This window comes from Saccoglossus kowalevskii, chromosome 5 (assembly GCF_978046115.1).
Source record: "Saccoglossus kowalevskii chromosome 5, keSacKowa6.1, whole genome shotgun sequence".
In the NCBI taxonomy this organism is placed as follows: domain Eukaryota; kingdom Metazoa; phylum Hemichordata; class Enteropneusta; family Harrimaniidae; genus Saccoglossus; species Saccoglossus kowalevskii.
Window position 1 is genome coordinate 828,158 of NC_140645.1, and position 27,596 is coordinate 855,753.

Here is a 27,596-nt window from a genome sequence, read left to right on the forward strand (position 1 = left end):
AGGTTGTTCCCCGTTTCTATTTATAGGTATACAGTATTTCATCTGGACGCGACGCAGTACATGAAAGTCATCTTACTGTTTTTTTGACAGGTGTGCCCATAGGCTAAGGTGAGTGAATAAATCTATGTTTTAATGTAACGCAAAGTATACTGTAAAATGACAGTAATTTTCACTTGGTTTAAATTTCTATAATTTAGCATTTCGGGCGTATTCAGTGGGTTTTAAATTCACGGTTTTATCATTTAGATAATGTGTTCTATGATGCTAAATTTTACATATTCATTATGGGTTTTAATTTAGCGCATTTTCCAGTCAGCGAAATAAGCAAAATCAAAATACAGTGAATTTTACATTACTCAAAATTAACCAATAATATTTAAACCTGAAATATATAAATATGACAAGATAGCAACCGAAGTTTCTTGGTCATGACATATAGCCCTATCAAGCTGTCTGGGGAAATTATTTACAAGTATAATTAACCAAAGAATAAACATCATACCTAGAAAAAAATAATATTATTTCTAAAAAACAATTTGGATTTAGGAGAGATTGTCGCACATCAGACAACCTCTTCATTTTAAAAACAATAATTAATAAGTACCTACATCATAACAGAAATCTAAAAGAAAGGCCAAAAAGCTTTATTTAGTTTAAAAGCAAAACTTGGACATAAGACAAATTTAAATCCACTTACAATGCAGTCCCTTTTCGATAAAGATAATTAGACCCATACTAGTTTACGGAAGTGACATCTGGGGTCACGAAAGCACATACAAATCAGGTGTGGAAGAAATTCACCCAAACTTTTGTCGTTTTGTTTTAGGAGTCGGGAAGTACACATCTATCTTGGGTATTTATGGGGAACTGGGAAAATACCCACTTGACATATTCATCAAAAAACAATTAATTAAATACTTCAACAGAGTAATGAATACATCAAATGAATTGATAAGGGAGGCAGCAATTATGAACAAACAATTAAACAGCAAATGGTACAGTGCCATGACTACACTGTTAACTCAAATAAACCAACCACAAATTATCGAAACAACAACTATACTGAACAAGAGAGAAACCAAGAAATTAGGTTTGGAAGTTGAAAAAATATATAAATTATACTGGAAAAGGGAAATTAACATAGGGACTGATGTTAACCAAAATAACAATAACAGAAGAAATAAACTGAGAACGTACAAAAATTTCAAAAATGAATTTACTTTAGAAAATTATGTGATCAAAATAAAGAATGTCGAACTACGTGAATGTCTAAGTAGGTTCCGTCTGAGCAATCATAAACTAAAAATTGAAACAGGGAGGTACACCAAACCAAAAACCGAAATAGGAAAAAGAATCTGCGAACTGTGTTCAAATAACAAAGCAGAAGATGAGTACCATTTCATGATTGAATGCCCCTTTTACGAAAAATCTCGGAAAGCATTATTTGAAGAGACTACTAAGCACATTCATGAATATGAGTGACTACAACAAATTTTTAAAATTAATGGGTGATACAAATCTGAATGTACAAATACCAGTTGCCCAATTTATCAAAAATAACACAAACCTTAGACAGCAACATCTTCTGGCAAATTAACATAAATACTTTTCTCCTTTAATACGTTTTTTTTTTTTTTTTTCTCATTTCCATCTTTCATTGATTTTCTGTTTATTGCTTTTTTTATTATTATTATTTCATCTATTTTTTTCCCAATATTATTACCAACATATATCAATAGTTTTTTTTTGTAATTGTAGTCTGTTGATTTATTTTTTAAACCATTGTTGTGCTTTAGACAGTAATTCTTGTAAAATTTGTATGTTTTATATATGTGTTTTAGCAGTTAGTGTAACCATTTTAATTCCTTCTGAGGAATTTTAAGTGTTTCAATAAACCTATAATACTAAATGCACTAAAATGAGACGGGAACTAACATGCCGACAACTGACTTCTTTGATGTCATAATGGGAGAAAAAATAATTTTAAATAATCTCATTATGAAATTTTGGTAACTAACCACCAAAATAAGCAACAGGATTTTCAAGCTAACTACAGAAGAAATTAAATAAACAGAATGCAGCCAAATTATACTGTAAACACATTAATTAATTATTTACTGGGTAATTAGTAAGGTAGTATGTAAGGTTTGCTAATTTTAAATCCCCATGAGGAAGACTTTATTATTAGCATTAAAAAGTTTGACATCCAATTTTTGGTATATACATGAAAATAATTTTGTTAGAAAACAATTTACAGCCGTTCTGAGAATTATTCGGACAGTCAGTTAGCAAAATGACTTGCAACTTTGCAAAACATTTTTGTCTTTGCCCAATCCATTACAAAAATGGACTAGACATAATAACAGTCGTTATACCCCGTCATTTTCAAACTGCAGTTGAAAAATTGATTTGATCAAGGAAGGCACTTTTGATTTGACAAAGTCCATCAAACCGTTATAATCGAGTTTTCCGTCTGTGTATCCCTGATGTACTCTCCCACCTCGGTATAAAATCTGAATTTGATACATAATGACCAGTAATGTGAAAACAACCTTTACTTTGGCCCAAAACTGTCGCAGAACTGCAGCGCGTTCGCTGAGAAACTTTACTTTGAGCCTTCCCGCCAACGACGAGTTCATTAATACCTGGGGTTATTCAACACTTGTTTTGTACATTGCGCTATGTCAGATGGACTCGTATGGTTATAACAATTTAAAATAACAATGAATGAATTAACTCTGAAGGAAACTGTTTTTTAAACTTTTTTTATAGGCAGCATGAATGTATAGTTACCCATGAATCATTGCTGCTCATTATAAGTATCACATCCGGAATTAAAAGCTTGTAAATGAGAAAACATAGAATACATAAGTTTTTGTTCATCTGTGTGTAGTTTACATTGAATAATAAAATAATAATAACTTTATTGCCTCCTTGAAAATAATTTTACATTGCGTTATAGCAAACAGAATATTTTTTGTTAAGTATCATATTTCTGACAAGTCATTAGAAAGTGTTCCTCATCTTTGATTAAATTGTCATTACATCTTTGGCATATCTTGTCTTTTACTAGAGTTTTGGGTTGTGTGTGTCTACCTTTTTCTACTTCCTAATTGTGGTTTCTAATTCAAAATTTGATATACCATTTCCTTTTCTCATGTTTATCTTTTCTAACTTATTCAATATGTCTTTAACTTGTAGTCTGTTTTAAATTTTGTGTAATTTCTCAGTTTACTTTTTCGTTTGAAATAATTTCACTCCATGAATTCACATCTTTATATTCCAAAGAGATTTTTAAGTAATTGATTTGACTTTTTTGTTTACTAATTTCTTGTTTGTTTTTCTTGAATGAAATTTAGTAGTGAGTTTTCTTGTAAAATGATTATATAGCATTTAACCATTTGTATTTCATATTATTGGGTAATTTTTTTTCTCGGTAAGCCTGTTTTGTTAAATTATCATCTGGGAGTTCCTTTATGTGCAGGCAGTATTAATTAAGACCTGTAGAAATTAGCCCACCTCTGCTCCAGATGCCTTGTTACAGGAATTTTTGTTTACTTACGAAATTTGATTACAAAATTTAATATTAATTTTTTCAGCTGTTTTTTTGTCCCATTTATTGTCATTAATATGTAATGCCCATATTTCTGATCCATAAAATAAAATGAATTTAATATAAGTGTTAAATAATTTCATTTTTAAGTTCAATGTCTATATTTCCATAACATTATTCATTATGTGAATTGATTTGGTTGCTTTACTTGCCACGTGTGACATTACATAATTGAAACTGCCATTTGTTTTAATAACAATTCCAAGATAATTTTAACTATTTGATGTTTTGGATTTGATTTGATTTTTTTCATAATTGAAATGATATTGTTTCCTCAGTGTGTATGAACTGAAAATTACAACCTGTGTTTTTGATAGATTCACGGCCAGTTTCCACTTTGAACAGTATTTATTCAGTGTATTTAACATTGTCTGCATACAAACCAGGAGGTGGAAATTATTGCTAGATCATCAGCATACAGAATTGAGTTAACTATTGTATGATTTAGTAAGGGGGAATCATTGTCCAAATTATCTTTTAAATCATTAATAAAAATATTAAAAACAAGTCAGAGATATGGCACTAGAACCACATTTATTAAAACACCAGCCTCCAGTCGGCCATTTTGAATCTTATTTGAAAACAAAATGATGTGCATCAAGGACCTATAATGACCAACGTATATACCAAGTTTGAATGATTTTGATGATTTTTTTAACAAAAATGCCTGCCATTTGGCCATCTTGAATCAGAATTGATGTGCATATGTATAATATCATGTATGATATCTGTTTGAAGTTTGATTGTGATTGGTCCAGACATTTCTAAGATATGCACGGACGGGTGCATGGAGGTCAAAACATAAGTCCCCGTTTTCGGACTGCATCCGAATGAGGACTAAAAATGGAGCTTATGACACATCCCTGTTTCATCCCTCTTCTAATATTAAATGGCTTGGTTGTATAATTATTTATGTTCATACTAGCCTTTAGGGAGTATATGTTTTTGATATATTTCGGAATGAAAGTTTATTTGTAAAACAAGTGAATTATTGAATACCACATTCCATCTTATACCTACAAATGTGTTTGTTCAAGTTACCATAATTTTAAAATAATATTATCAAACTATACAGTGAACATTTTTCTTTAGAAACATTGCATCTTAATTTTTTCCAAATTTGTTGAAAACAATGTACAAGGGTTCATAGGAAATCCTCTAGCATAGCCACTCATGGAAAGTTTGTGCATTAATTATCCAATCATTGTTATGGTGTGCATTATTTCTATTGTAGCATAAAGTCTCATAAAGACTGTAAATCTTTTCAGATGAAAGTTTTCAATAGTAATAAAGGGAATGGCAATTAGGTTGTTTTTGTCAATATCTTAATCAAATGATTAATCCGTGATGCGAAGCAAAACATTTTTACATGAGTGTATAGTCAGCCTAGTTTTCAAAAATTAGTTTGAGTTCTTTGATAACTTTTGACATAGCAGGCAAAACTTGTTAAATTGCTCCCTTAAACTATGCACTTTTCAAAATATCAGGAAAAGCTGAATAATCTAAACAGAAATAATATTATAATTAAAATATTTTGAAATAACTGGCACTCTTGAATAAGGTAATTTTGCATTGAATTTATCATACCCCATGAACTTACATATAAACAATCTTTAAATGGTATGAGTTTATTTCTAAAGTGATTTGACAAATTTTCAGATTTGGAATCATCATGACACATTAAGAAAACAATTAAAAGCAACAAGACACTTTGCGATAGACATCTTTTACATGCAGTCAGTGATATTTGTTCACAACTCTATAGACCTTTTATACCTAACTGACTTAACAATTAATTGTACTGTGGTTGCATTTAAAGTTTAGATGATATAATGGGTATATATATTTTAGTACATGTACACTCACAAAAATATCCATCAAATATTAGTAAGTGATTTCCAGTGCCATAACTATTATTCCCATCTCTGTAACTTCATGCAGGAATCCTAATAAATAAGATTTAAAGTGCTCAACTGACTAATTTTGTAATATTGGTGACTGAAGAATTTTTGAGGAAAAATTGTATTCACTGATATTTATTTTATATTTACATTTTCATGTATACCATGGGGTCTCTATATCTTTCTTTACTGATTTAACTATGCTGTTCTTATGGAATGTGTTTTTGATTGTTGTCAGTTGTTTTGTTTCTATATGACTTTCGTCTCTCAAGTCCCATGTTGATCTGGCCGTTTACTTACTTAGAAAATGTGACCCAAAAAATGTTTGATAAGTAAAAATTATAGAGCTCTAAAAACAAATGAAACTGCTGCATCCTTGAAAACTGAGTCTTATCGTCCTTCATGTAATAATAATAATAATAATAATAATCTTTATTGAAACCGTATCCCGGAGTGGGATCTTAGTTGAAAATACAATAAAGTAATACAAAAAAGATGGCAAACAAAAAAAACAAAAAAACACAAGACATTCAAAGACAATAGAAAATAAAAAATAAAATTAAATTATTTGGCGGTTGGTTGAGGCAACTGGCATTTTAAGATTTTTTCTTGTCGTAATTTGAAACAAGTGTGGATGAATTTTCCTAGTTCAATGATTGTTTTGTCATTTTTAATTTTTAGTATATTTGTAAATTTTTCGTCATCCGTCCCGTCATGTATGTATGTCTGAATACCTATACCATTACATGTATGCCTGTCTGAATACATGTACCTATATCATTACATGTATGCGTGTCTGAATACCTATATCATTACATGTATGCATGTCTGAATACCTATACCATCACATGTATGTGTGTCTGAATACCTATACCATTACATGTATGCGTGTCTGAATACCTATATCATTACATGTATGTGTGTCTGAATACCTATACCATTACATGTATGTGTGTCTGAATACCTATACCATTACATGTATGTGTGTCTGAATACCTATATCATTACATGTATGTGTGTCTGAATACCTATATCATTACATGTATGCGTGTCTGAATACCTATATCATTACATGTATGTGTGTCTGAATACCTATATCATTACATGATTACAGGGGGATAACTCTCCTCAACACTTTAAGCAAATTGTTTACATCCATTCTCAAACAGCGTTTAAGCAACTATCTCTTGGAAAAAAATTTAATAATCAAAGAGCAGATAGGATTCATGCCAAAATTTGGGACCCGCGATCACATTTTTGTGTTAAAACAGTTGCTAACAAAATATACTACCAATGGAAAGTACCTGTTTTCATGCTTTATCGATTTCAAAAAGGCCTTTGACTCCATCTGGCATGTGGGCCTTTTACACAAGCTCAGAAACAATGGAGTCACTGGTAAATTTTATAATATTATTAAAGCAATCTATACAAACTCTACTGGATGTGTGAAGGTTAAAAACGGCTTGACCAATACTTTCCCAATTGAGAAAGGCATCAGACAGGGCGATGGTCTAAGTCCGCTGCTTTTTAATATATACTTAAATGATATTAAAAGTCATATAAATGCATCAAACAATGACCCACCAACTTTATTAAATAACCAACTTCCATGTTTACTTTATGCAGATGACTTGCTTCTCCTTTCAGAAACCAATACAGGACTTCAGAATGCGATTAATTCCCTGCAATTATACTGCCACAAATGGAAGTTGGAGATCAACATTAAAAAATCTAAAACAATCATATTTAACAAAGCAGGTAGACGCCTAGACAAATATAAATTTTTTATAAACCAGGATGTACTAGAAAGAGTGACATCATACACCTACCTTGGCATAAATTTAAATACAACAGGGAAATTAGAAAAAGCCCAGATAGACCTAAAAAACAAAGCTCTTAAGGCCTGCTTCAAAATGAATCAGCTATTATTTTCGGCAACTTGTATACCACTCAGAATTCATTTGAAGATGTTTGACGCAGTAGTTAGACCAATTCTCTTATACTGCACTGAAATATGGTCTAGTGATATTATTGCCCACACAAAACAGCTTTGGAATTTGTCAACACCCATGGAAAAACTCCATACCAAATTCTGCAAGTTTTTATTAAAGGTGAACAGCAGAGCCTCAAACTTGCCATGTTTAATTGAATTAGGGAGGTACCCTCTTACAATACAGGGTACAAAACAATTGTTAAAATATTGGATGAGGGTTCAGGAAATGCCTGAAAATACATTAGTATGTGAAGCATACAAGCTTGGTATTAAGATGCATGATTCTGGTACTAAAAACTGGGTATCTGGTGTGAAAAAGATTTTGGAAAACCTAAATTTAAGTAATATCTGGAAAGATGGGCAAATTAAATACAGCAATGCTACTATTGAAGACATCACAGAAAAACTTAAAATGCAATTCCAGAAAAAAAGTAAAGAATGCATGTTTGATGATGATAAGGGCGTGCATCACAAAAACAAATTGAGAACATACAGAGAAATAAAAACTGATTTTTCTTTTGAGAAATACCTCCAAATAATTAAAAATCCACTATATCGTGCTGCAATGACTAAACTTAGAATAAGTGCCCACCGTTTACAGATTGAATCAGGCAGATACAAAAACATCTCCATCTCTGATAGAATATGCCCTGTCTGTGATCTTGGAGAAATTGAAGATGAGAAACATTTCCTTTTCACGTGCCAGCTATATGATAAAGAAAGAACCAGCCTTTTTACTAAACATAAAATGCATGGAGAGACATTAATAAACATATTAAATAATAAAAACGATCACATAATTAAAGACATTTCAAAACACATTTATACTTGCTTTATGCTTAGGGAGCAAAAAATCAAACAATAACTTCAGTACCAGCTGCCTCAAAAAAAAAAAAAAAAAACCCACAAAACACAGATTTACATTTATTTACATTATATTACAATTATTCATTTATCTCTTATTGTGAGATGTGTATTTATTTCATTCATTTACTGTATTTTTAGTATTTCCTTTTATTTTCATTTTTTTATTATTACATGTTTTTGACTTTATTGTACTTTTTGTCAAGATCTCAAATGGGATACGATAGCAATAAAGAATTACTTACTTACTTACATGTATGCGTGTCTGAATACCTATATCATTACATGTATGTGTGTCTGAATACCTATACCATTACATGTATGTGTGTCTGAATACCTATATCATTACATGTATGCGTGTCTGAATACCTATATCATTACATGTATGCATGTCTGAATACCTATATCATTACATGTATGTGTGTCTGAATACCTATACCATTACATGTATGCATGTCTGAATACCTATATCATTACATGTATGTGTGTCTGAATACCTATATCATTACATGTATATGTGTGTCTGAATACCTATATCATTACACGTATGTGTGTCTGAATACCTATATCATTACATGTATGTGTGTCTGAATACCTATATCATTACATGTATGCGTGTCTGAATACCTATATCATTACATGTATGTGTGTCTGAATACCTATATCATTACATGTATGCGTGTCTGAATACCTATATCATTACATGTATGCGTGTCTGAATACCTATATCATTACATGTATGCGTGTCTGAATACCTATATCATTACATGTATGCGTGTCTGAATACCTATATCATTACATGTATGCGTGTCTGAATACCTATATCATTACATGTATGTGTGTCTGAATACTTATACCATTACATGTATGTGTGTCTGAATACCTATATCATTACATGTATGCGTGTCTGAATACCTATATCATTACATGTATGCGTGTCTGAATACCTATATCATTACATGTATGTGTGTCTGAATACCTATACCATTACATGTATGCGTGTCTGAATACCTATACCATTACATGTATGTGTGTCTGAATACCTATTACATTTATGCGTGTCTGAATACCTATATCATTACATGTATGTGTGTCTGAATACCGAAATCATTACATGTATGTGTGTCTGAATACCTATATCATTACATGTATGTGTGTCTGAATATCTATATCATTACATGTATGTGTGTCTGAATACCTATATCATTACATGTATGTGTGTCTGAATACCTATACCATTACATGTATGTGTGTCTGAATACCTATACCATTACATGTATGTGTGTCTGAATACCTATATCATTACATGTATGCGTGTCTGAATACCTATATCATTACATGTATGTGTGTCTGAATACCTATACCATTACATGTATGTGTGTGTGAATACCTATATCATTACATGTATGCGTGTCTGAATACCTATATCATTACATGTATGCGTGTCTGAATACCTATACCATTACATGTATGTGTGTCTGAATACCTATTACATTTATGCGTGTCTGAATATCTATATCATTACATGTATGTGTGTCTGAATACCTATATCATTACATGTATGTGTGTCTGAATACCTATATCATTACATGTATGCGTGTCTGAATACCTATATCATTACATGTATGTGTGTCTGAATACCTATACCATTACATGTATGTGTGTCTGAATACCTATACCATTACATGTATGTGTGTCTGAATACCTATATCATTACATGTATGCGTGTCTGAATACCTATATCATTACATGTATGTGTGTCTGAATACCTATACCATTACATGTATGTGTGTCTGAATACCTATATCATTACATGTATGCGTGTCTGAATACCTATATCATTACATGTATGCGTGTCTGAATACCTATATCATTACATGTATGTGTGTTTGAATACCTATACCATTACATGTATGCGTGTCTGAATACCTATACCATTACATGTATGTGTGTCTGAATACCTATTACATTTATGCGTGTCTGAATACCTATATCATTACATGTATGTGTGTCTGAATACCGAAATCATTACATGTATGTGTGTCTGAATACCGAAATCATTACATGTATGTGTGTCTGAATACCGAAATCATTACATGTATGTGTGTCTGAATATCTATATCATTACATGTATGTGTGTCTGAATACCTGTATCATTACATGTATGCGTGTCTGAATACCTATATCATTACATGTATGCGTGTCTGAATACCTATACCATTACATGTATGTGTGTCTGAATACCTATTACATTTATGCGTGTCTGAATATCTATATCATTACATGTATGTGTGTCTGAATACCGAAATCATTACATGTATGTGTGTCTGAATACCTATATCATTACATGTATGTGTGTCTGAATACCTATATCATTACATGTATGCGTGTCTGAATACCTATATCATTACATGTATGCGTGTCTGAATACCTATACCATTACATGTATGTGTGTCTGAATACCTATATCATTTATGCGTGTCTGAATATCTATATCATTACATGTATGTGTGTCTGAATACCTATATCATTACATGTATGTGTGTCTGAATACCTATACCATTACATGTATGTGTGTCTGAATACCTATACCATTACATGTATGTGTGTCTGAATACCTATATCATTACATGTATGCGTGTCTGAATACCTATATCATTACATGTATGTGTGTCTGAATACCTATACCATTACATGTATGTGTGTCTGAATACCTATATCATTACATGTATGCGTGTCTGAATACCTATATCATTACATGTATGCGTGTCTGAATACCTATATCATTACATGTATGCGTGTCTGAATACCTATATCATTACATGTATGCGTGTCTGAATACCTATATCATTACATGTATGTGTGTTTGAATACCTATACCATTACATGTATGCGTGTTTGAATACCTATACCATTACATGTATGCGTGTCTGAATACCTATACCATTACATGTATGTGTGTCTGAATACCTATTACATTTATGCGTGTCTGAATACCTATATCATTACATGTATGTGTGTCTGAATACCGAAATCATTACATGTATGTGTGTCTGAATACCGAAATCATTACATGTATGTGTGTCTGAATACCTATATCATTACATGTATGTGTGTCTGAATATCTATATCATTACATGTATGTGTGTCTGAATACCTGTATCATTACATGTATGCGTGTCTGAATACCTATATCATTACATGTATGCGTGTCTGAATACCTATACCATTACATGTATGTGTGTCTGAATACCTATTACATTTATGCGTGTCTGAATATCTATATCATTACATGTATGTGTGTCTGAATACCGAAATCATTACATGTATGTGTGTCTGAATACCTATATCATTACATGTATGTGTGTCTGAATACCTATACCATTACATGTATGCATGTCTGAATACCTATATCATTACATGTATGTGTGTCTGAATACCTATATCATTACATGTATATGTGTGTCTGAATACCTATATCATTACACGTATGTGTGTCTGAATACCTATATCATTACATGTATGTGTGTCTGAATACCTATATCATTACATGTATGCGTGTCTGAATACCTATATCATTACATGTATGCGTGTCTGAATACCTATATCATTACATGTATGCGTGTCTGAATACCTATATCATTACATGTATGCGTGTCTGAATACCTATATCATTACATGTATGCGTGTCTGAATACCTATATCATTACATGTATGTGTGTCTGAATACTTATACCATTACATGTATGTGTGTCTGAATACCTATATCATTACATGTATGTGTGTCTGAATACCTATATCATTACATGTATGCGTGTCTGAATACCTATATCATTACATGTATGTGTGTCTGAATACCTATATCATTACATGTATGCGTGTCTGAATACCTATATCATTACATGTATGCGTGTCTGAATACCTATATCATTACATGTATGCGTGTCTGAATACCTATATCATTACATGTATGCGTGTCTGAATACCTATATCATTACATGTATGCGTGTCTGAATACCTATATCATTACATGTATGTGTGTCTGAATACTTATACCATTACATGTATGTGTGTCTGAATACCTATATCATTACATGTATGCGTGTCTGAATACCTATATCATTACATGTATGCGTGTCTGAATACCTATATCATTACATGTATGTGTGTCTGAATACCTATACCATTACATGTATGCGTGTCTGAATACCTATACCATTACATGTATGTGTGTCTGAATACCTATTACATTTATGCGTGTCTGAATACCTATATCATTACATGTATGTGTGTCTGAATACCGAAATCATTACATGTATGTGTGTCTGAATACCTATATCATTACATGTATGTGTGTCTGAATATCTATATCATTACATGTATGTGTGTCTGAATACCTATATCATTACATGTATGCGTGTCTGAATACCTATATCATTACATGTATGCGTGTCTGAATACCTATACCATTACATGTATGTGTGTCTGAATACCTATTACATTTATGCGTGTCTGAATATCTATATCATTACATGTATGTGTGTCTGAATACCTATATCATTACATGTATGTGTGTCTGAATACCTATATCATTACATGTATGCGTGTCTGAATACCTATATCATTACATGTATGTGTGTCTGAATACCTATACCATTACATGTATGTGTGTCTGAATACCTATACCATTACATGTATGTGTGTCTGAATACCTATATCATTACATGTATGCGTGTCTGAATACCTATATCATTACATGTATGTGTGTCTGAATACCTATACCATTACATGTATGTGTGTCTGAATACCTATATCATTACATGTATGCGTGTCTGAATACCTATATCATTACATGTATGTGTGTTTGAATACCTATACCATTACATGTATGCGTGTCTGAATACCTATACCATTACATGTATGTGTGTCTGAATACCTATTACATTTATGCGTGTCTGAATACCTATATCATTACATGTATGTGTGTCTGAATACCGAAATCATTACATGTATGTGTGTCTGAATACCGAAATCATTACATGTATGTGTGTCTGAATACCGAAATCATTACATGTATGTGTGTCTGAATATCTATATCATTACATGTATGTGTGTCTGAATACCTGTATCATTACATGTATGCGTGTCTGAATACCTATATCATTACATGTATGCGTGTCTGAATACCTATACCATTACATGTATGTGTGTCTGAATACCTATTACATTTATGCGTGTCTGAATATCTATATCATTACATGTATGTGTGTCTGAATACCGAAATCATTACATGTATGTGTGTCTGAATACCTATATCATTACATGTATGTGTGTCTGAATACCTATATCATTACATGTATGCGTGTCTGAATACCTATATCATTACATGTATGCGTGTCTGAATACCTATACCATTACATGTATGTGTGTCTGAATACCTATATCATTTATGCGTGTCTGAATATCTATATCATTACATGTATGTGTGTCTGAATACCTATATCATTACATGTATGTGTGTCTGAATACCTATACCATTACATGTATGTGTGTCTGAATACCTATACCATTACATGTATGTGTGTCTGAATACCTATATCATTACATGTATGCGTGTCTGAATACCTATATCATTACATGTATGTGTGTCTGAATACCTATACCATTACATGTATGTGTGTCTGAATACCTATATCATTACATGTATGCGTGTCTGAATACCTATATCATTACATGTATGCGTGTCTGAATACCTATATCATTACATGTATGCGTGTCTGAATACCTATATCATTACATGTATGCGTGTCTGAATACCTATATCATTACATGTATGTGTGTTTGAATACCTATACCATTACATGTATGCGTGTCTGAATACCTATACCATTACATGTATGTGTGTCTGAATACCTATTACATTTATGCGTGTCTGAATACCTATATCATTACATGTATGTGTGTCTGAATACCGAAATCATTACATGTATGTGTGTCTGAATACCGAAATCATTACATGTATGTGTGTCTGAATACCTATATCATTACATGTATGTGTGTCTGAATATCTATATCATTACATGTATGTGTGTCTGAATACCTGTATCATTACATGTATGCGTGTCTGAATACCTATATCATTACATGTATGCGTGTCTGAATACCTATACCATTACATGTATGTGTGTCTGAATACCTATTACATTTATGCGTGTCTGAATATCTATATCATTACATGTATGTGTGTCTGAATACCGAAATCATTACATGTATGTGTGTCTGAATACCTATATCATTACATGTATGTGTGTCTGAATACCTATACCATTACATGTATGCATGTCTGAATACCTATATCATTACATGTATGTGTGTCTGAATACCTATATCATTACATGTATATGTGTGTCTGAATACCTATATCATTACACGTATGTGTGTCTGAATACCTATATCATTACATGTATGTGTGTCTGAATACCTATATCATTACATGTATGCGTGTCTGAATACCTATATCATTACATGTATGCGTGTCTGAATACCTATATCATTACATGTATGCGTGTCTGAATACCTATATCATTACATGTATGCGTGTCTGAATACCTATATCATTACATGTATGCGTGTCTGAATACCTATATCATTACATGTATGTGTGTCTGAATACTTATACCATTACATGTATGTGTGTCTGAATACCTATATCATTACATGTATGTGTGTCTGAATACCTATATCATTACATGTATGCGTGTCTGAATACCTATATCATTACATGTATGTGTGTCTGAATACCTATATCATTACATGTATGCGTGTCTGAATACCTATATCATTACATGTATGCGTGTCTGAATACCTATATCATTACATGTATGCGTGTCTGAATACCTATATCATTACATGTATGCGTGTCTGAATACCTATATCATTACATGTATGCGTGTCTGAATACCTATATCATTACATGTATGTGTGTCTGAATACTTATACCATTACATGTATGTGTGTCTGAATACCTATATCATTACATGTATGCGTGTCTGAATACCTATATCATTACATGTATGCGTGTCTGAATACCTATATCATTACATGTATGTGTGTCTGAATACCTATACCATTACATGTATGCGTGTCTGAATACCTATACCATTACATGTATGTGTGTCTGAATACCTATTACATTTATGCGTGTCTGAATACCTATATCATTACATGTATGTGTGTCTGAATACCGAAATCATTACATGTATGTGTGTCTGAATACCTATATCATTACATGTATGTGTGTCTGAATATCTATATCATTACATGTATGTGTGTCTGAATACCTATATCATTACATGTATGCGTGTCTGAATACCTATATCATTACATGTATGCGTGTCTGAATACCTATACCATTACATGTATGCGTGTCTGAATACCTATACCATTACATGTATGTGTGTCTGAATACCTATTACATTTATGCGTGTCTGAATATCTATATCATTACATGTATGTGTGTCTGAATACCTATATCATTACATGTATGTGTGTCTGAATACCTATATCATTACATGTATGCGTGTCTGAATACCTATATCATTACATGTATGTGTGTCTGAATACCTATACCATTACATGTATGTGTGTCTGAATACCTATACCATTACATGTATGTGTGTCTGAATACCTATATCATTACATGTATGCGTGTCTGAATACCTATATCATTACATGTATGTGTGTCTGAATACCTATACCATTACATGTATGTGTGTCTGAATACCTATATCATTACATGTATGCGTGTCTGAATACCTATATCATTACATGTATGCGTGTCTGAATACCTATATCATTACATGTATGTGTGTTTGAATACCTATACCATTACATGTATGCGTGTCTGAATACCTATACCATTACATGTATGTGTGTCTGAATACCTATTACATTTATGCGTGTCTGAATACCTATATCATTACATGTATGTGTGTCTGAATACCGAAATCATTACATGTATGTGTGTCTGAATACCGAAATCATTACATGTATGTGTGTCTGAATACCGAAATCATTACATGTATGTGTGTCTGAATATCTATATCATTACATGTATGTGTGTCTGAATACCTGTATCATTACATGTATGCGTGTCTGAATACCTATATCATTACATGTATGCGTGTCTGAATACCTATACCATTACATGTATGTGTGTCTGAATACCTATTACATTTATGCGTGTCTGAATATCTATATCATTACATGTATGTGTGTCTGAATACCGAAATCATTACATGTATGTGTGTCTGAATACCTATATCATTACATGTATGTGTGTCTGAATACCTATATCATTACATGTATGCGTGTCTGAATACCTATATCATTACATGTATGCGTGTCTGAATACCTATACCATTACATGTATGTGTGTCTGAATACCTATATCATTTATGCGTGTCTGAATATCTATATCATTACATGTATGTGTGTCTGAATACCTATATCATTACATGTATGTGTGTCTGAATACCTATACCATTACATGTATGTGTGTCTGAATACCTATACCATTACATGTATGTGTGTCTGAATACCTATATCAATACATGTATGTGTGTCTGAATACCTATATCATTACATGTATGTGTGTCTGAATACCATGCCATTATTTGTAATGATCATTCTATTTAAAGTAGTTACCTACCATTAAAACAATGATTTCTTTGACCTCTATATACTACATGTATGGTTTTATTTGATGTTCTTATAATAAAAATGTATGGTCAGCAAACTACTTTATACACAAAAACAAACAGCCATGAAATTGGTTTTGGGCCATTTATAATTGATTTCTATGTTAACAAGTTCTCTTTGTTTGGTTACATAGGGTGAAATGAAATGTAGTGTAGTGTAGTGTAGTGTAGTGTAGTCTAATTAATGAATTGGAAATACATTAACCATAGTCAATAATCATACACAAAATAAATAAATAATAACAAGAAATACAGATATTAAAAATAAAATAAAATGTTAAAACAGATAGCACTAACAACTATTAGGTATTACATTGTAAAATTATGTTAATAAACTTTCCTAGACTATTGGCAATGAAACTGTCTTTTATTCCCATAATAATAATAATAATAATAATGTATTTCCTTTGCTTCCTCCGATAGAGGTATGAGAGAACTAAATAATATACATTACATAATACAAACGAAAAAAGCATGTACATGGAAGCGTCACACGAAATAAATTTATAAATTAGAAAAAATGCATAATAAGGCACCAGCCCAAAATTACAAAAAGCAAGTAAATAAATAAACATACATGGCACTGAATCGGTGGTCAGAAATGACCTGGCTGAATTAAAAACCACTTCATTATATCTTTACAGAATCTAGAAAGATTTAACAACTCCAATTCATTAGATGTGTTAAATAGCCGATACATTTTTAAATTATTAAGTCTAATTCTATGATATGATTTCAAAAATCTCTCCCGTTCTTTACTCAAGGCCAGACACTCAAAGATATAGTGAAATTTATCACCAAGGTGGTTACTTTGGCATAAGGTACAAGTTCTATCATGAACGGCCTTATTTTGATAGCGACCAGTGACAATGGGCAAATTGTGGTTCCCACATCTAAATTTACATAATTGAATGTGATGTACTGGATCGAGTATCAGAATGTTCCCACCAACAGGGAACGTGAGCTGGGATTAGACCGTCGTGAGACAGGTTAGTTTTACCCTACTGATTATCAGTCTCACGACGGTCTAATCCCAGCTTTGATTACTTGATTATTCTATAAGTGGTACACAACCCATTTTCTAGCAGATCGGCATTCCAGTTTTGTGTATACATGTCCGATAATCTAAGTTTTATCGCTTGCTTAAGCCACGTTCTATTTACATTTGATCCAATCTGCCAAAGATTTGACATACCAGCCGTATCCAGAACACCTTTAATTTTTAACATCCAGGCTGATTTGTATATATCTCTGTCATGTAACATTCTATTCTATGTGATAATTTGCAAGATTTACTTTGTATAATACTACTCCAAAAATGTATCATTCTAATTTCCACCTACTTACGAAGGGGACATACCCCAAGTTCACCGTATACCATACAATTTGCAGTATTTTTGTGTACATTGAGAAGCCGTTTACAAAACTTTAGATAAAAAGATTCTATCTGAGAAAGATCAGCATGACCCCCATATTTCACATCCATACAATAATGTCGATGGGTAGACATAATTTTTTTGCCTTCATCAGTAAGCTAAACATGGCACGTCTGGCCTGGTTTGTCTGTTTACATATTGCTTTCCTGAATTTGTTATTATAACTGAATGTTATGCCAAGATAAATATAGTCAAATGTTACTTCAATAGTTTCATTGCCAAACTTAAACGCAGTATACTTTTTAACTCTCCCACGCGAGAAAATAACAACCTTCGTTTTATTAGCATTTACATTTATTGCAATAAGTATAAACAGCATTTAGTGCAGATTGCAATTCTGCTTCAGATTCAAACAGTACAATGGTATCATCGGCATATAATAAAGTGAATAACTTAAGAAATACTTCTCTATCCCCATTACTTAAATATGTTTTAATCTCGCTAGCCATATATTTTAGACCATTATAGTGCTTACTGATAAAATACTCAAAATCGTTAGTAATGATGACATAAGTCAAAATCAATAATTATACTTTTAAACTGAAAATTGTCATATATATATTGCCTCTATTGATTAGGTTGAACACATGTTTTATGTTACAATTTTATTTTTACTACTTTCCATAATCTTCTCAATAATTGTATGTTTGCAGATAACCATGGACATTGCTTTGGATTTGGCTGATTACTATATTTTCACTCCATATATATATCCTTCCAGTTGGCCAGAGAATGATTTGATTCGGCAGTTTATTAGTTTATTAATAATAGTAAATATTGGTGGCTATGTGCTATATTTATCAACTGCAACACTCAGTTACTTTTTTATTTATGATCATCGATTATTAAAACATCCACAGATTCTCGAGGTAAGTTTTTAGCTCCGCTGTCGATTTTGTCCTCGCCGTCCAAGTCAATGTTTTACTTTTTCGACTTCTTGAAAACTACAAGCCTGAATGCTTTGATACTTGGTGTATATGTACTTTGGGTAGACCTCTTTTAGATTTGCTCATTTCATAATGATATCTTCAATTCTCTAATTTTGGTGAATATTTTTGTCATTTTTGGTAAAAAGAGATATTTTCAACTTCTTGTTAAAAACCGTCTGCTTTTATAATACATATATAGGTACTACATGTGAACCTCTTTCAGATTTGTCAATTTCGTGGTGATATCTTCAATTACCTAATTTTGATGATTATTTTTGTCATTTTTCGTGAAAAGTGATATTTTTGAATTCTTGTTGAAAAACAAGTCCTGTTGCTTTAATACTGTACATATTGTTCACTTTCTAATGATAACTTCTGCTCTTTAATTGAAATGTGCATTGCTAACAGCGGAGCTATCTCAGCCGACAGGCTGCTTGTTTTATTATCTATCAGCTATATTCACACCCACTGTCTACGTATCTATCAGCTATATTCACATCCACTGTCTACTTATCTATCAGCTATATTCACACCCAATGTCTACATATCTATCAGCTATATTCACACCCAATGTCTACATATCTATCAGCTATATTCACATCCACTGTCTACATATCTATCAGCTATATTCACACCCAATGTCTACATATCTATCAGCTATATTCACATCCACTGTCTACATATCTATCAGCTATATTCACATCCACTGTCTACGTATCTATCAGCTATATTCACATCCACTGTCTACGTATCTATCAGCTATATTCACACCCAATGTCTACGTATCTATCAGCTATATTCACACCCACTGTCTACATATCTATCAGCTATATTCACATCCACTGTCTACATATCTATCAGCTATATTCACACCCAATGTCTACATATCTATCAGCTATATTCACACCCACTGTCTACATATCTATCAGCTATATTCACATCCACTGTCTACTTATCTATCAGTTATATTCACACCCAATGTCTACATATCTATCGGCTATATTCACACCCACTGTCTACATATCTATCAGCTATATTCACATCCACTGTCTACTTATCTATCAGTTATATTCACACCCAATGTCTACGTATCTATCAGCTATATTCACACCCAATGTCTACGTATCTATCAGCTATATTCACATCCACTGTCTACTTATCTATCAGTTATATTCACACCCAATGTCTACATATCTATCAGCTATATTCACACCCACTGTCTACATATCTATCAGCTATATTCACACCCAATGTCTACGTATCTATCAGCTATATTCACATCCACTGTCTACTTATCTATCAGTTATATTCACACCCAATGTCTACATATCTATCAGCTATATTCACACCCACTGTCTACATATCTATCAGCTATATTCACACCCACTGTCTACGTATCTATCAGCTATATTCACACCCACTGTCTACGTATCTATCAGCTATATTCACACCCAATGTCTACTTATCTATCAGCTATATTCACACCCACTGTCTACTTATCTATCAGCTATATTCACACCCACTGTCTACATATCTATCAGCTATTTTCACACCCAATGTCTACTTATCTATCAGCTATATTCACACCCAATGTCTACTTATCTATCAGCTATATTCACACCCACTGTCTACATATCTATCAGCTATTTTCACACCCAATGTCTACTTATCTATCAGCTATATTCACACCCAATGTCTACTTATCTATCAGCTATATTCACACCCACTGTCTACATATCTATCAGCTATATTCACACCCACTGTCTACATATCTATCAGCTATATTCACACCCACTGTCTACGTATCTATCAGCTATATTCACACCCACTGTCTACGTATCTATCAGCTATATTCACACCCACTGTCTACTTATCTATCAGTTATATTCACACCCAATGTCTACTTATCTATCAGCTATTTTCACACCCACTGTCTACTTATCTATCAGTTATATTCACAGCCACTGTCTACTTATCTATCAGTTATATTCACACCCAATGTCTACGTATCTATTAGCTATATTCACACCCAATGTCTACGTATCTCTCAGCTATATTCACACCCACTGTCTACTTAACTATCAGATAGAAACTATGTCTATGTAAATGATTCATTATTTTCCAGAATCAAGTTGCTAAGGAAATATCATACACTTTAAAGTCATTAATATGGATGAGTTTTCCAACATGTCTCCTTTTTTTACTGGAAGTCCATGGGTATAGCAACTTGTATGACGACATTCACCAGTCAAAGTTGGGTAAGTGGTGTTGATGCCTTCTTCTTGTGTGTCAGAAATATAATACTATTATGGACATGTAAACCAGTTTACCTTTAAATGTTGTACATTATGAAATTTCCCACTATGAGCCTTATAAACAAAATTAAAAAATTAGTCAAGATCATGGTCAGAGAGATGTACCACATTAATGTTTGGAGTCAGCACCCCCGGTGCGCTCAGAAGACCAATACTTCATTGTGTACCGATAGTATTCAATTTTCATAAAACATGAACTCCTATATTTATGATGAATGTGCCAAATATGAATGGTTTAAATACAAAGCATGCCTATGATACCACATTTTCAAAAAAAGATGGCTGCCAGTCGGCCACCTTTGATGGAATCACTAAACCACTGCATATCCACATGTTCCACATTATGTAATAATAATTATCTTTATTGCGTTCGTATCCCTATTAGCATTTTAACTAAAATGCAATACAGATGTGAATAAAGACAAAAACAATTAAAGTGAGAATGAAAATACACAGAGGAAAATAAACTGACAAACAAATAAAAGTAGGGGGGGGGGGAAGTAAATTGGATGAAAGTACATGAATGGAAATGAATGATTTGGTCTAGAGGGTTCTGAAATACGACTTTGGACGGACAGAGATTGAATTATAAACGGAATATTAAATTTCATTTGATATGTTCCTTGTAAATGGCCACAAAAGGTAAAGTATTCTTGTGCATTACCAAATGACAACTTTATCTGCTGATATAATGTATAATTGCAATAGACTTTCTGGTGTAAATATTTTAAAGTAAAAGGCCTAAGTAAAATTCAATTCAACTAAAACAAGTCATTGTCAATGACACGTCCCCGTTCCGTTCATATTTGAGTGACATATACATTCAAAGCAGATCATGACCGAAATGCACCTGCATATGTACAACACATTGTTCTAAATCTGAACAAAATCCATCCATGCATGACTGAGATCAGGTTCCGGAATTGTGAAAATACGTGATTTTGATGCATTTTCGGCCTTAAAATGGCCATCATTCAGCTATTGTTAAGCGGATCATGAAACAAATGCACATATCTATTTGTGACATGATGTACCATGTGTGTGTGAAGTTTGAACTTGATCAATCCAGACATGTCTTGGATACGGATCCAGAACTGAATTTATTAAAACAAAATGGCCGCCAGTCGGCCATTTCGAACTTGATCCGAAAAAAAAATGACGTGCATCAAGGTCCTATTATGTTTAATGTATGTACCAAATTTGAACGAAATCCGTCTATGCATAACTGAGATCCGGGTCCGGAATGGTGAAAATGTGTGATTTTGATGCATTTTCGGCCTTAAAATGGCCGCTTTTCGGCTATCATTAATCGGATCATGAAAAAAATGCATGTGCATATGTCCCATATAATGTGTGATGTATGAGTGAAGTTTGAACTTAATCAGTCCATGCATGTTAGAGATACAGGTACGCACGGACGGACGCACGCACGGCAAAACATAAGTCCCCGTTTTCGGACTACGTCCGAACGGGGACTAATAAAATGTACTGTTTTGTTTCAGGTCATTTCAGTATTGTGGTTGATACAGTAAGTTTCCTGTTCTTCACAGATATGTTAATATATTGGATTCATCGCTACCTACACCATCCATGGTTATACCGTTATATACATAAACCCCATCATAAATGGAAGATACCTACACCATTTGCAAGTCATGCTTTCCATCCAATCGATGGTTTCCTACAAAGTTGCCCATACCATATTTATCCATTTCTCTTCCCATTACATAAGTATGTTTACCTGGCATTATTTGTATTTGTCAATATTTGGACAGTCAGTATTCACGATGGTGACTTCAGAGTTCCTAAAGTGATTGAACCAATTATAAATGGATCAGCACACCACACAGATCATCATCTGTTTTTCAATTATAACTATGGTCAGTTTTTCACTTTATGGGATAGATTTGGTGGATCGTTTCGTTATCCATCTGCTTTTGAGGGCACTGGACCATTAACTGATGTATTGAAACTGCAAGAATGTGCAGCTAAAAAAAAAGATTAAGCGTTTATAATTTATGTTTGAATTAGATTGCGTTGATGAGAATTGTTGTAATTAATATCTATAGATTACAATACATTTTTACTTCTAATGATAATGAAGTGGTGTGGTATGTCATTGTCATCATTACATTTTTTGTGACTAGATTAACTTGAGTAATTTCTCCCCAGTCTTTCTCAAACTTTCCAATCGTATTGACCAATGTATAATCTTGGTACAGCAAGAGTTTGGTGTACACAACTTGTATATTTTTGGAGGTATTGATAAAAATGTGCCTCATTAGCTAAAATAGGAGGAGAATAATAATGTAACAGATGTTTGACTCTGAATGGAAACATGTAAACAACAAGTGCTAATGGATACTGACTGTCTTGAAAGTTCAACTTAAGTATAGAAAAAAGAAAACATAATGTGGATAATGTACATCTTTATATTTACCTTGCCTGTATTTGATGAAGGGAAGGTTCATGAGAGGGAAATGTTTTTTTCTGCATTTTTGTTTTCGTCTTAAATAATTGTTTCTTGTAGTTATAATAACTCACTTTTCAAGCTGTATGTGAATATTGGACTAAAATAAGTGCAGAAATGAAGACACTTGAACTGCTGAAGACCAGTTACTTTTATAACATAGTAACCAAGTCACGTGTCAATCATTATTGACGCCATTTTTATATTTTCCTGTCATTCTTTGAGAGACCATGAGATTAATGTTATTAAATTTATGTTTCCATGGATCGAGTCAGATATTCACTTGTCAATTCAAGTCATCCTCCACTTTTTAGTGACTGTCAACATTATTGCTAAATAATTATTTACACTCGTATGACAGACATGATACAAAAGTGAAGCCTGTTTATTTGTGTAATTTCTTCTGCCCATAATGCAGTTCTCTACTGAACTGAAAGTCCAGTGAATTCCCAACAAATGCCCCTGCTTCTATCCTCTACCCCCAAAAATAAATTCATTTGATTTAACAGTTATTTTATTGAGTTTGCAATCATTACGACATGAATCATAGTATAGTTCACAAATCATTGGCAAAGTGATCAATAGATTTACTATGTTTTTGCAGTCATGACAAATTTGTTTATGGCAGTTCCCTTACCAACATGTTGACCTTGTGAATAAATTTTTTTCAAATATCAAGCTTGCAGGTGTTGAGATAGATTGAAGATCTACATTATTCAGAATGTATTTTATGATCTTGTTCCATAGACCTTGGAATGAGAGGGTCAGGGCAGCTCTGGTGTTTCCAGTTCCTCAAAATAAGCTTTCAATCCATTTAACATATGTGTATTTGTACTGTCAACAAAACTCTCCAGATTAACAAAGAAATGTTATGCCTATTTACCACAATATTTCAATGTAACAAAGTCCCTCTCATTCTACAGTATATGTATACCACATTTTGCCCTATACCCCGCCTGCTCATGGTGATGTTTTTTCAGTGTGATCTTTTGGCATTTATTTCTGCGAAAATATTAAGCATTTTTTTTCAACCAAAAGACCCACCTGCCAAAACATTGTCCATTGGTGAGGTTTTGAATGCAAAATTTATCAGACAAACATGGTATCAATTTCTGAGCCTTGTCAATGCTTGTTTGTAATTATTTAATAAAACAAAATACATGTAATTAGTCCTTACTTACATCATTCTTTATTTCTTGTTTGTGTCATTAGTGGTATTAATAGAGTTATAAACGAGTATCATGTCTTACAGATGACATCATCTTAATTCCTGAAAATCTCATTTGTCCTACAAATACACCAGTCATAATACCATGTTCTCTTTGCAGAACCTGATGGTTAAGGTAGAAGTCTACTCATAAATTTGACAAAATTGATCATTGGTTTATTATGTACAATTATGAAGCTATTGTCCAAATAGCACAGTGAAATAGCATTTGAGTAACTTGTCCTAATATTTTTTTGAACAATTCCATAGAAGACACTGTTAAAAAAAATTGCATTTTTTTGATACTTTAAAACCCCAATTTTTGAAAAAATTCAGAACAAGAAGTACTCCATCATTATTAACAATATATGATTGTCTATGTCACCAGGCTAGATTTTGAGATACTGTATTGCATATTTCTGCCATAAGAACCTATGGTAAATGCACTATAATAGTGCCAAAATGGCCACTATCCATTAAAATATAGCCATCAATTTCTCGAAAAAAAGGCTGGTGACCCATTGCCTTGGAGTACAGTTTATTGCAAAAAATACAATTTCATTTTTGAGTAGGATTCTACTTTAAGACGTGATAAAATACACCTATCAATCAGTGTGGTTATTTCCATTACAGAGAATCAATTCACATTTTTGTTCTGGTTAGTCATTTTCTAATTCAAATCATAGGTCCCACATCCAGGCATTGTCAGTATAGTTATGCTAGAGTATATTTGGTGTGTAGCAGAAAAATATACCACAGCAATCACAACTGTACAGATGACAAGATGTCCGAGTTCCAGTAAAGGAGATCATCTTTGATTGGCAGATAGCATGTCTGAGTTCCAGTAAATGAGATCATCTTTGATTGGCAGATAGCATGTCTGAGTTCCAGTAAATGAGATCATCTTTGATTGGCAGATAGCATGTCTGAGTTCCAGTAAATGAGGTCATCTTTGATTGGCAGATAGCATGTCTGAGTTCCAGTAAATGAGGTCATCTTTGATTGGCAGATAGTATCATTAGTCCTAGTGATGTCATCAAGTATATGGCACCAGGTAAACATAGATAGCGAAGATCTAACCTAACCAGAAAACAAAACATAGATTAATAATATATCAACATCACAATAATGCTAGATTATACTATATCAAAGAGACTTTAAGTACACAAATAATTACTTGACAAATGGAAAAACTACTTTTTTAAATTGTTTTCATTTCAAAATTATTTTTGTTTATGAACCTTTTCCTCTTGGAAGATTTGAATAACAGACAGTTTAAATACACATTTTAATGATCCATCATACAATACTGCTTTTACTGCGCTACCTTATCTCTATCCATTCAGAGCATTGGATAAACTCAATGGGCTAACTGTTCAGCCCTAGTTCAGAATGTTAGAATCCTAATAAAATCAGCCACCTCAGGGGTTCAGTGTCTCCTATCCCTTGTTCTATTTTTCCCCCCAAGAGAAAGCTACCGTAAAAACTCCAAATTTCCGACCACCTAATTATTTTGCTGGTTTATTGGCTTTTAAAATTTCAACTGAATAGCGCTGTTTGTAACTAATTTTGTCAACCTCAGATTTGTCTTCTTAGACCTGTGGTTTGACCCTGGTTTTAATTAATGAAAACAGAAACTATTAAACTGACTGGACATGGTGTTAGTGACACTGGAAGAATGTAAACATCACACAAACTATCACTACTCCCGTAAACATACACACAAAAATAACTTATTTTTCCAAAGTTCTAACAGCATTGCTTATTATTCAGGCATGGTTTGATATTTCTTTGGTTTGCTATGAAATATATGTAATTCAAGTTTTTTCTATCATATAAGCATGTTTTTGGACACACAATCTATCCTGTATAAATGCTGAAATCTGCTATGTTATCCAGAACAAGAGTTGATCTACCATGTTGCCCTCAACTAACCAACCAACTAACTAACATGGTATTACCGACATATTCAGAGTAGTGGAGATCACAAAGAATCCATCCAGTTATCAAAGTATGACCTGTTGGCATTGGTTTGACGTTTTTTAAAGAGGTGATTACTGATTAGCCTATATTTAAAGGTAAAACTGATAGTGTTTTAACAGCTTTCAT

At 32.6% G+C, this 27,596-nt stretch overlaps 2 protein-coding genes across 5 annotated transcripts in view; one reads left to right on the plus strand and one right to left on the minus strand.

The window, feature by feature from the left end:
• Positions 1-12: 12 nt before the first annotated feature.
• Positions 13-25,460, plus strand: LOC100375039 (lathosterol oxidase-like). Of its 2 annotated transcripts, none has more exons than XM_085499033.1 (4): positions 13-108; positions 19,220-19,435; positions 21,621-21,753; positions 23,313-25,460. In XM_085499033.1, the coding sequence occupies exons 2-4, from the start codon at positions 19,226-19,228 to the stop codon at positions 23,813-23,815; spliced, it is 846 nt and encodes a 281-aa protein (XP_085355159.1). In that variant the 5' UTR covers positions 13-108; positions 19,220-19,225; the 3' UTR covers positions 23,816-25,460. The 2 variants fall into 2 exon arrangements, with proteins under 2 accessions (XP_085355159.1, XP_085355160.1); XM_085499034.1 differs by having other exon boundaries at positions 23,361-25,460.
• LOC102805844 (glycerol kinase-like) overlaps positions 25,407-27,596 on the minus strand; it is a 119,066-nt gene continuing 116,876 nt past the window's right edge. For 2 of the 3 annotated variants that reach the window (XM_085499032.1, XM_085499030.1), the window contains one exon: positions 25,407-26,562. In XM_085499032.1, coding sequence (XP_085355158.1) covers positions 26,480-26,562 — 83 coding nt within the window. In that variant the 3' untranslated portion in view covers positions 25,407-26,479. Of the gene's footprint in view, positions 26,568-27,596 lie in introns of all 3 variants that reach the window. The other variant, XM_085499031.1, reaches the window with a different exon arrangement.